Source organism: Argentina silus, assembly GCF_951799395.1.
Source record: "Argentina silus genome assembly, chromosome: 13".
In the NCBI taxonomy this organism is placed as follows: domain Eukaryota; kingdom Metazoa; phylum Chordata; class Actinopteri; order Argentiniformes; family Argentinidae; genus Argentina; species Argentina silus.
The window spans coordinates 14,975,221-14,987,984 of NC_139667.1; the positions used below are offsets into that span (position 1 = coordinate 14,975,221).

General features: G+C 43.7%; 1 protein-coding gene across 4 annotated transcripts in view; it reads left to right on the forward strand.

The window, feature by feature from the left end:
- The first annotated feature begins 4,435 nt into the window (after window positions 1-4,435).
- asap2a (ArfGAP with SH3 domain, ankyrin repeat and PH domain 2a) overlaps window positions 4,436-12,764 on the forward strand; it is a 57,070-nt gene continuing 48,741 nt past the window's right edge. For all 4 annotated transcript variants that reach the window (XM_083683580.1, XM_083683581.1, XM_083683582.1 and 1 more), the window contains exon 1: window positions 4,436-4,982. In XM_083683580.1, the coding sequence (XP_083539706.1) occupies window positions 4,857-4,982 (126 nt within the window). In that variant the 5' untranslated portion in view covers window positions 4,436-4,856. The remainder of the gene's footprint in view (window positions 4,983-12,764) is intronic.

Sequence of the window (12,764 nt, forward strand, 5' to 3'; positions counted from 1 at the left end):
AAGGTACCCTACGCTGTGTGAATGAAGAAGACTTTAAAGGGAGATAAAACTGGATGAAATCAGTTAGCTTTTTAATGAGGTTTCTAAACACAAGAGGCTTGATAGATTCATGAATCCCTTTAAACTGCGTCATAAAAACAATATTGCGGGGAAAAAGCAAAGCTCACAAATTTCATCGTCTATTATAACATGCAGTGTTCTAATTCTGAATGAATTCATAATTAGCTTCAGAGGGTGAGAGAAAACTATCCATCTACACCTGCAAATTGGGTTTCTATTGATAATTTCACATGCTGTAATCGAAGCTGACCCAAAAGAAAATGTCTGGATCCAGCAATCCTACATTGTGTTAAAGTGAGGAGAGAGAAAACAGGGCATGGGAAACTGCTATTGGAGAAGTGGCATGCAGATAAATATATAGGCATTACTGTAAGGTAACAAGGTTGTAGTTATTTTACAAGTGGAATATGCTGTAATATGCTCTTGTGAAATGACTAAAAACCTCTTCAGTCCATTATTTTCATTATTATTAATGATGCTAATGCTGCTTATGAATAAGAAGAATCAAGTAGGTCTGTTAGAAGGTGGTAGGCTCGAAGGAATCAAGTAGGTCTGTTAGAAGGTGGTAGGCTCGAAGGAATCAAGTAGGTCTGTTAGAAGGTGGTAGGCTCGAAGGAATCAAGTCTGTCTGAATGGTGCAGAATGAATGTTGCAGAGAAGAGACATTGGGTAACAACGGCCGCATGACATCACCATTCAGACAGCAACATCTGTGGCTCATGAGACCTGAGACGGTAGTCAGACCTGCTGAGCAGATCATACCTCAGCCTTTTCTCTGCAAGGCCTTCACACCACACAGGCACTATTGGAGAGAAGAAGTGGTTTACTGGTTAAAAATCGTATCTATTATCTATTATAGAGGTTCTCATATGAAGGGATTTCTTATTGTGAGAGAGCCCCCGCACCACAGACACAGACACAGACACAGACACAGACACACACACACACACACACACACACACACACACACACACACTGTCCTGTTACTGTTGTTACTGTTGTTAGTGCTGTTATTACTGTTGGCTTTGATGGGTGTGTTGGATTCACAGATACATTGAGCTCATTTATTTAACAAGCATTGCTTTGGCTTTCTCTCCACAGAAACAACGTATTCTTTGTATCAAAAACTGTTCTGTATCCAACTGTTCTGTATCTGGCTCATAGAACGTAGGCCCATAGCTCTAATGATTTCAATTGGGTTCTTTCACCTGCATGTTACACAACCCCAGGCGTGAGATCATGGCATTGGAATTAGGAAAAAGTTACCCCAAAACCATCTTGATTATTGCTTTGGCATCTTGACCGTTTCCAAAAAACAAGGAAGTGCCAAGACAATAAAACTGCATTGGATATATGTGACTCTCAGATTCAAAAGACAGACGGTGCAGTACGACTCCACCCGGCCTGTGTCTGTCTTTTCAATGTAGTTCACAGCAGTAATCATGCACATCTTTTTCCAAGAAGCTTCTTTATAACAGAATGACATCTGCGTTTGGCTATTGTCCTCTGCAGCTGTCTGAGTATCGTTTGGGAAACTCTGAATGGTTGTAAAGAGTCTCCGTTTACAATAGGATCTCTACAGCAGGCCTATATACCATAATATCATTCACCAACTTTGTACGAAAATGTACTGTGTCTGAGTTTGGAAAATAATTGTTGATGAAATGTAATAACTGAAAGATAGCATGTCAACTGTTCTGTGGAGCAAACATTTGAAACTGCAATTCCAATGCCATTCTCTGCGAACAATGCCAATGCATTCATGTCTGTATGCATTCATGTCTGCAATGACAAATTGAGTTGGATGGTTTCTGACATGATATTCAGAGCGGCTGTTGTTATCATTCGTCTGGAGTCTGTAACAAGGATGCCCGCTGGCATATAAAGGCCTGTGTTTATTTTATTAGGCAAAGACTGACAGCTCCTGATTTGGCAACTCTTTATGAGCTGTTACAGCAACTTGGCTGTTAGAAACAACCACAAAACTTAATGAGGCTTCCAGGATATGTTGCCTGCGATAAAAGTGTTTTTTTTTCCAAGGCAATATTCATAACAAATGTTTACCAGACAATTCTTTCCAATATTATTGATGGCCTTTCATAAAGATGGCACATAATGTCTTCCTTTCCCAGGTTATGCATAAGTTATAGCTTGACTGAATAATGATCCCATATGGACCTCTTTCCAGAACGTGATATTGTGCAACAGTCCAATGTAAAAACATGTCAATAATCAAGAAGTATGCGGCTACTTTTGTCCTCACTGCTATGGGTGGCATATGTTGAGTGGGAGTGTGTTCATTTCATATTGGAGGGAAGGCCTCGCCTGGGCCTTCAACTGTTCATTGAGCAGCTAGCTGGGAGACGCTGTCGGGCTGAAAGAATGTGTCAGAGGAGAGACGGGCACAGAGTGCGGCCCAGGGTTTGTGATTTAAGCCTGCCCGGGGTTTCAGTCTGCTGATGAGTCTCTGTTTATACCAGTGGCTGTCCTGCCGAGGTTGAATGAACTGGATAACGTCAGCAGATTTTTCATCACAAAGCCCAGGAAAAACAGAAGCGCTGTGTAGCTTTGTGAGGGGAGTGAGCTGCTCCTTCAAGCTCAAAAACGAAAGACTAGCGTGGGAGAGTCTTCAGAAAAACCTCAGTGTATAATGATGGAATTGTTTTCTTCTCCTTTCTCAGCTATGCTTGGAAAATACAGGAAACTTTTATTTCTATTTCTGGCCGTGCCTTATAAAGTGAAAACAACTGAGTGTTTTCTCCCATGGGGAGGCTCCATTTTTATCAAAGCACTGTTAATATGATTATAATTGTAGCCTAAGCTGCATTGTGCGAGGGCACACAGAGAGAGAGATGACAGTCTTCCTCTAATTATCTTTTTAATAAGGCTTTTGTTCTAGCACAGTGTGGTGTCGTTCTAGCACTACCATAATGCTGTAGAAACTCATTGACTGAGGTTATCACACGTGTTTGATACCATTCTTCATTCCATTCCATGCATTACAATGAGGCTGTCCTCTGATTTCTACCTCCACCAGTCTAGCGGTTATAGATGCTCTATACAGAACATTGAGTGCCTGGTCATCCTCATACATGGTGCTCCATCCATGACCAAAGGAGAACAGGACTGAGACAAGAAAGACATTAGGCTACTGAGGAACTGAACAGGAAGTGTTCATTGTGCCATACAGGAATTAAAAGTCGCCACCCTCCCTGTCTGTCTCTCTAGTTTGTTCTTGATAAAGGAATGAAAGGAGGGAGGGAGTTAACATCATTTAATCAGGATTAGGGCTTTCTCCATTACAAGAAAAGTGTCAACCTGCAAACCCCTCAGGCCCTCAGCCACTTCCCAGGATAGAGATTTGGCAGCATCTGATCCTTCACAGTATAATCTTGAAATTAGGATGCAACAGGTTCACTTTACAGTATCACATGAAATGCAAGATGCATTCATTTCCACACTGAACGAATATGGAAACAAGAAGGGGTACATAGATCTTTTTGAGACACTTTGAACAGATGGTTATCATAGGGGACCACATGAAAATGAATAACTTGCTGCAATGTATATATGGATGTCATGCATGACAAGCATGTATACACAGCAGACAGCAAAATGACTGCCAGCTGCTCATCTGAAGATAAGGTTTTAAAATGCACGTCCCCATGATACACCAACGTCAAAAGGAGAGATTGTTTTTGATGAAGGCTCAGTTTCAACTCAAAAATGCATTATCCTAACACTCAATTCAAAGACACACATTGTTTCCCTAAACATGAAACGATTTTTAAAATGTAACCACCTGGTTACCATGTGTATGTATTTCAAACAGCATGGAAAATATGGTGATGTCATGCCTCCCCTCCTCAAAAAAGACCATGAGTGTGTGCCCTCTCTGTGGCTTTCCAAGTCTTTGAAAGCCTAGCTGTTACTTATAATTCTTTACAACCTGCTTTTGGAGAGCATGTTATTACAGAGGCTCTAAATGATTGAAGTGGGGCTCAACAACAAGTTGACTGTGTGCAAAGAAAGCCTTGTAATTCCTTGATAAGTCGGGTATATTATGATGAAATTGAATAGAATATATAGAATAGAATCGAAATGTCCATGGATCCATATGTTTTTTTTAATGAATCTGGTACCCAGATATACCTCATATCTGATATACAGCATATTTCAATAGGTCTCTATCCACCTTTAAAAGTATGGGTGCTGCTCATAGCTTCTGTAATGACAGAGACCACGCCCTCCATGGGCTTCTGTGGCCTCTGATTGGGTTGCCATCGCCAGCTGGTGTTCTCCATTGGATAGTGCGCCATCCATTGAATCCCTCCTTTACCTTTGTCAATTTCTGCGCTCTCATTGAAACGCATTGTTGTTTCCCAGGCTTGGAGAGAAGTTAACAGGCTTATATCGGAGGTTTGGAACAGAAAGGGCATCGTTACAAGAGAAAAGTCGGGAAACTTGTAATTTTTGGGATTTCCCTGCTTATCGAGGGCGACCCAGAGGTTGAAGGGAAAGGAAGGACACATTTTACAGCAATAACCGCGAGGCATCGGGAATCAAATACTGGATACTGTGTCGCAACTGTGTAACAATCAAGCGTGCAACATTGTTGCAGTTAAAGTGTTGTACTGTAGCTACGAGAGCGAACAAGAGATAGCACGCACCCAGCAATGGTTTACTTCAGAGCATTTGATCAGACTTTACGATTCTGAACTTTTTTTGTTTTATATTTTAACAACGTCGCGGACAGTGCAGGAATAAAAGTACTATATTTTCAATAAGGATTAAGAATGCCGGACCAAATAACAGTTTCGGAGTTCGTGGCGGAGACAAATGAAGATTACAAAGCGCCGACTGCCTCGAACTTCACGACTAGAATGTCCCACTGTAGGAATACGGTGGCTGCTCTGGAGGAGGTGAGTGGCACTGAGAGTCAAGTAGCCTCCCTCGCGTCTCTCTCTACATTAGGTAGCATCATTGGCTATGCAACGATGGAAGGAATTCTGTAGTTTATTTACTTTCGGACGCAATCGAAGCCCGTTTCTTTGCCATTGCAATTGGCTGTATAGTAAGTGTAGTAAGATGGCCAAGATGCTGTGTCATCATAGTATCCTATTTTCTGAATGGCTGGGCGTTTTCACCAAGGACTAACTCAATTTCTGCCTTTGCTCGCAGGGGGAAAGAGCGAAGTTATCTTCTCTCTCATTAGGGCACTAATTGTCATTGATTTAACACAGCTCCTACGTTCCTGTTGGCGAAATAGCTGCTGCGGAAGATCCAGTTGGTTTATTGACTAACGTGTATTATTATAATATTAGGAAGAGCATGTGGAATATTTGTAAATGCTCCTATTCTGTGCTTTTCATTTGACCATTAACAATCAACGAGGTGAAAAACGAATCTATTCACTTACAACACAATATAATGAGTTAGTGTTAAGTTTACACAGCATTGTGAAAACAGCCATACAATGCAAGCATTGTCCCTCTGCCTTATTTTGACAAATATATTCCCATTGTAGAATATAACTGTTTTGAATGGGGCACCTGTCTCAATAGGCTACTGATGTGCCCTTCTTGACAACATATGTCGAAATCACAGCCATAGCCCGTCCTTGATTGTTGATGAGTATCATCAAACTTGCAGGTCCTTTTCAGAGTGTATACTTCCGCTTTGTTCTATGAAAACCCACTACCTCCCCTACCCTTCCCCACACTACACCGCCGAACAGGAGCCCAGTAGTTGAGCCTCGCCCTCGAATTATAAAAATAGCCTCACACTACAGTGTGCGCAGCCTGTGGTATGTCTCCACTTCAAGTGTTATAGTTTCAAGTGTATTGTACTTATGCAGACCTACTTGTATTGTACTTGGGGGGGGGGGGGGGGGTAAGGGCTGGAAGTAGGAATGGGTTATAACAATGCTTATTACACCATAGTTAAAATAATAACTCAAAACAAGCACCATAATAACATCACACCTCAAGATTTCAATGCATGTTGTCAGAGTGATATCCTGGCACCAGAAGTGAGGCGTTGATGCCAGCCTTAGCTAGATTACCCACACCCTTGTCAGTGGAGGCTTTAGCCTGTGACTGTATCTGCAGGTGTGAGGCAGACACCTGTCCAAACTGACAGGTGCTTAACTTGTCGACAGACATCTAAGAGTGGAACTGTGATCCTCTGGTGGCAATTATTTCAAAACCATGTAATCCAGATCAAAAATGGCATTCAGTTTATTCAAGCACTGCTTATTTGGTGTTGAATTAAGCACTCTGTGGTTTGTGCTGTAGAGTTTAGTGCGTAGACTAGCCTTTGGTTATTTTGTTTCGTTTCCTGATATCATAGACATACATGGTGTAGTCTGCTTAGCTATTATGCCAAGGGACTATCTACTATAGCTGGGAGCTGTGTGTAGAGACTTTAGACAACCAGGCTGTTATTTTAGTGTTGACCTGTTCTCACTGTGGCTCGGAAAACACAAGGCCAATTGTTATTGGGCCAACAAGGCCTAGTATCTGTTTGGCCAATTAAACACTACCGTGAACTAGGAACACTTCCACATATTGTGTCCAGGCAGCTGCCTTGAAACAGAAATGCACTCACTGTGTGCCGTGCGTTTAATGCTTTGTGTTGCTACAACCAAGTGCAATGCTTTTGAAAGCGACAGTGTCATTTCAAGACTTGACTAAAAGTCCACCATTTGCCATTTCTCGATATATATTTCATGCTGAAGGAAAAAAGATACTGTAGTATGTGCCTCGTGATAACCACAAGGAAATGTGTTTATAACTTGACTTGACAACATAGGCTTCCTTGTACATTATGTATTTTGCTGTACACAATAAGCCTTCTCATGAGCACAGCACTCCTGTGTATTAGTACAAGCTGTAGAGAATACATAAAGGAGAACTGGTGGTGATGTTTTATTTCCAGCACTGTGCTGATTCTGCGACTGTTGAGAATTGTGGTTTGTGATAAAAGTTCTCACATCTCTGTTTTTATCCTTGAACTGACAGCTGAGGACTGTCTGAATGTAACAGAGCCGGACATTTCCTAATGTACTTGGGCTGGTCTAAATCAGCACGGGAAAGTATGCATCTCTACCGCGGCAGATCTTTTTCTCATTTATGCAAGTCATTTCAAATGTGGTGCTTGCCTCATTGTTTCTTTTTTCTAGCTGTATATGATGGTAACACTTTGTGTGTACTCCCTTGTTATAAGGTCTGCTAAATAGCCTACATTTAATGGCAACTGCCGAGTCACCACCTGAAGTATTTTAGACTAAGTCTTACATTGTCATGAAACCAGCTGCTACAGAACTACCTCTAATGTATAATAGAGTAGAAGAGTCCAACCGTCCACACAGTAATAGTAACACATGAGAGAGAGACTCTAAGCAGGAAGCACTTGTCGGAGTGTGAGATTAATTCTGGGAGGGGGGTGCGATTAGTGTGGAAAATCTGTGGGTCCAGATGGCCCGGGTTCTGCTTGATGTGGGCCGACTCGTAAAATCCAGACCCCAGCCCCAATCCTATGACGACAGTGGACACGAATCGGAATCTTGTCTGGTCTGAGTGTTCTGTAATGAGTGATTGACTGTCTCTCCCATATTCCTCAGGTCTTAGAAGATGGCTTCTATTTGGTCTGTTTGGGTGAAGCTTTTAACCCTCACAGAGTAGAGAGAGTGAGTGAGTGGGAGAAGACAGGACACTATCACTCAAATGGCTTAATGGTATTCAGTCTGTTGTGTGATTATGTCTGCATAAACCAATTACATTGGACAGAATGTTAATTAGGCCTGTGGTTGTAAAAGCTCTGTTCCTTAGAGCCAAATAAATGGGCTTAATGTGTCCAGCAAAAGAGGAGGAGGAGCCATTAAAAGCACGGCTCAGATTACTGTGTATCCTGACCTTTAAACTGCAACTATAAAAACCAGTTTGTCTAGTAGAGGATGTTTGTGCCTTGTGTGTCATTAACCCCCCCCCCCCCCACACACACACACACACACACACACACTCCACTATCGGTTCCTGCAAAACATGGCGACTCCTCCATGCACACCGTGCTTCTTATGAAGAATGATCCGAAAATTCTAACTGGAGTCTAAGGAGGAGCTGAGGATGGACTCTTCTGGAACATTTATCAGGCTGTGCATCTTTCACTTATCACTGAATACAAATTGACTCTCACTTTAATTGCATTGGGAGTTCCAGTTGCATCTAACTCCAGAGGTGTGTCTTTGTCTCTTTGTATCTTTCAAGGCACTGAGACAAACTTTCTCCCATCTAGTATACATTAGGACCTCTTAAGTCCCAGCACAGGCCTGGCCCCAGCTCTGCCTGTAGGAAAACGAGAACTAAGTGGGAACTGAATCAATAGGGTCTGCTGCTTAAACTGATTTCAACCTCCCACCGCATCCACCTCCAGATCTGGCACAGAGGGAGAGATCAGAGATGTATTTGTTCTGATAAGTTAATGTTCCCTGTCTTCACAAATGGCTGTTGTTAAATTACGCTCCTACTTATATGTGGTGGCAGGTGTTCAAGGTAGCAACGCTGGTACGGGAGAAAAAAATGTCTGCAGAGTGGATTTGCTTTTGGCTCCGCTGCTATAGTTCATTACGACACCTTCAAAGCCTTGTAAACTACCACTCTGAATGTGAATGAAGACTATGACTCGGATGGTAAATGATAGGTCTTGACGACAGTCAGTGACATGTCAGACAGTGTTGAACTACAGGTGACTGATCAAGTTCTGCTGCTCAGAACAATAGCGTTCTTCTGTCTTCCGTCTGCGTTGTGGAACTGACAGCCATCCCAGTCACTCATCATGATGATGCAGACACTGTTCTTGCTAGTTTTAGAACAGCGTTATTCACAGCTTTAACAACTTAATGTTCTAGTTAAGGGTTGCCCAGTTTCTTACAGTTATAGGCTGTGTGTGTGGGTCACAGGACAGCATGTCAGTGTGTAAGCCACCCTGTGTTGCCTAGACACCATCTAGGCCAATCGAATATACATGATGCTGTGAGAGCATGGTGCAGAGCATGCTGCATGGTTTTTTCCTTTCACAGAGAAACATTCCTGGCCTCTGAGCGTAACAGGGGCCCCACACAACAGTCCACAATATACCCCTGTAGAGAACAACCCCATACTTGCCTGATAACTAACCAACCAGAACCAGGCTTTTCTTTAATCCAGTCTGCTCATTTTTCTCAGCTGAATCGTGGATATTTATAGGTAGCGCTTTAGGCTGCATGGGATTTATAATTTTTTGGTCATCCTGTACATACATGCCTGCCCCTTCTGGATATGTTATCCTGGCACATCCAATGTCCATCACGTTGGTATGCCAGTACCATGTGCTGGTAAGATGTGTAGTCTGACTTGATGATGATTCTGTATGGAGATTACTGGGAAATATGAGGGCAGTGACAGTGGCATTCCTGGCATCTGTCCGTCCGGGGCAACTGTTGGCACTAGCCACTTCTCCACCCTTCTCCTGAAGTATGCACTTGTAAACGTCCCCACGGGGATTTAAAAGTATATGATTGCTTTCAGTGTAGGCTCTTCCACTTATCCATTCCCATCTATATCCATGTCGGAGATATCTGGATCTGGCTCTCAGGGACTGTTGTTCCATGGCCCCGGTTCACAAAGAGGAAGTGGGTTCTCCAGAATACCCAAGTGGGTTCCCATTGAATTTACAAGACTTTGGAAAGCAGGGGGATTATAACGCATGCAGTGTGGGTGAATGTCTAAAGCGAGCTGCATTGTGTCATGAGAGAATGAAACCAAAAGGACTCTTCATGCCCTTGAAATGCATCCTTTTAAACCTGCTTCCAAATCTACCAGTAGCCGCTATCGTGTTTTCCTCTACCATGAGAAATGAATCCAACCAGTGGAGGTTGAAATCAGAGGATGGGCTCATTGTAATGCATGGAACAGAATGAGGAATGGTATCAAATCCGTCCTCCAATTTCTACCTCCACCAGCCTCCCCTGGATCCAATCCATATCTTTTGTAAACTGGTGATCATATCAGCTCTCTAGTTTCCATCTGCCTCCCTGGCTGCACTATGCTGAGAACAAGTGTGTAATCTGAAGGCTTAGCAGCAACACACTTCAATTGATCCCCCTCACCCTCCTCCTTCTATCTATTGACACAGAGTAATAGATTCTCTCATCTTCTCCAGAGGAGTCCTGTTCCCTCTAGATAAGCAGCCTGATGGTCTATCCCTCTGTCCCTCTGCTTATCTGACCAAAAACTCTCCAGCATGTGTTGTGGTGGATGAATGAGTGAATAAGTGAATGAATGAATCACATTTTATTTCTGTGTCGTCACATTAATGAGGTTATTAGAGACAATATTCAATAAACAAATTGAGTACAGTAATTGAACATATGTCGTGGTGGTGTTCTTGCACCGATGGAGAAAGAGGGGGGGGGGGGGGGGAATGTAGCCTCATTTACTCTCCAGATTCCTCTGGTTATTCCAGGCATCGTCAGCTGGGGCTGGGGCTGGAGAGAGCAGCAGCTGCTGTCCCCTGGAACAGAACAGGTGGTTTGAAGGAAAGTTTGAACAAGCCTTCAGACACAGAGGTGCAAAGTATGCAGAGACAATCCAGAATGAAGGGCCTTTGGGATACAGGAGAATCTTGAAAGAAGGGAGGGAGGGCATGATGACACACAACACATCCATAGAGAGCCCTTTGACAACACACACAAGCAGGCAGACGATGACACCCATAGCTCACACACATGCACACACGCACGCACGCACGAGGACGTTTGGCTAACTGAGCTTCTTAGACTGCCAGCCACCTTGGCCTGGCCATAAGACGCTTATCATACTTACTGTGATTGAAATGATATCGCTGGCAGGATCAACACTGTCCTGTCTTGTTGTCACGCTAGTCCTTGCAGGGCTCTGGAGCAGGGACATAATAGGACATAAGGGAGGAAATGATATGCTGCTTTTGCACATTCTGTATGGAATGGGTATTTGATCAGTGAGAGGAGAGTTGTCTGTTATAGTGCAGGCTTCTTTCCTCATTCTTTCTTTTGGCAAATTCATTTGTCTAGTCCTGTGATTTAGTCCCTTGTAAACATTCAGACTTGTGATAACCTCACATTAACCTATCAGATCCCAGCATGTGGCTTTTCTTCTGCTATGAGAGATGGTGCCAGATTGGTCAGTCCTATGAGATGTTAGGGTTTAGATATGAGGTGTCTCATACATCTGGAGCCAGAGGCAGCAGGTGCCCTGTTATCATCCAGGCTCAGGCTCTCTCTCTCTGGGGTCTCTCCTAGGTTGCATAGCCCTCCTCTGGAGCTCATTGAGGAGGAGGGGTGGAGGTCATGGTCTTATCCCAATCGATTTGGGACTGTGCCCCCCCCCCTGGTGTGTCTGGGCTGTTGGGTTAAGATACCAACACACACACACACACACACACACACACACACACACACACACACACACACATACCCCATCCGTCGGAAGTCTGAGGAAATCCCATATGGGCGGTGCAGGGGTATTGACTAGGGAGGGGGTCAGGAGTGCACTAGCCTTTGTTAGGACAGGGGGTGTAAAGGGGGAGTGAATGTAAGGGTGAGCGTGGAGAGGCTCCGTCAGGGGTCCCGTCACAGATTGGCAGGGACAGCTCCTTTATGCAGCCATTGTTCCCTACCTCTCCATTAATGAACCCCCATCATTGATTTGTAGCTGTGGCCTCTGCCTCCGCGGGGAGACTGCAGTTTCCTCAGGAATCCTTGTAATTGTGTTATTGGCCTGTCACTTTCATTTAAATAAAGCTTTGGCAGAGGAGGGAATTTGAATTGGGTTTTGTAAGTCTCTCGAGGGATCTTTTGACAGGTTGATAAAACGCCCGGTGTGAAAGTAAGCCATCAAACAGGGTCAACGTGGGTGATGATGTCATTGATGGCTCCTGGCTAGATGTGGTTTCTGCTAGTTTTGACTGGTTCTAATAAGATAGGGGACGCTTTTGGCGAGACGCCTGTTTTCAACATGTTTCCCTGCGGTCATTTTTCATATTGTGTGCAGTGGTGTCTTCCCTTTGTCCTGTCTTGTGGGCGTTATTCTATACTTCCCTCATAAGTCAGTCTAAACGTCCTTCCTAGAGAGTTGGGGAAAGCACAACATACCCATTCTCTCTCCTCCACATTCTGTAGGGCTGCAAAACCCTGCAGAAATGTGCTGAGAGATTTGAGCTCTTCCATGAGTTGGGCACCAGCTCTATTTTTAACACGGCTGAATGTTTTATGCCTGTGTAGAGCTAACGTGGGTCTGTGGCAGACAGTCCCTCTTCTATGGTTGTAGCCTATTAGTTGTCCAGGAGACAGGACGAATGAGAATCCATGAAAGTCATCAAAATCCCATCAGGATTTAAAGAAGCCATATTATTATCATCCATTGCTCTTTGCAACACACACATGCATGGACGTACTCATGCTCATTCTCACACACACACACACACACACACACACAGTGTGATCCCACATGTTTTCCAGTCTCCTGTTTCCAGGTGAAAGCAGGGCAAGCATCTACGTACAGTATGTTCCTATATGAGGTAACTTGTGTCACTTTGCCTTTGGCATTGAAACATTTCCACCCTGAGGCCTACACATTGGTGGCTAAGATGAGGCCAGACAGAAACTCTGTGTTTACGTGCCAGGCACA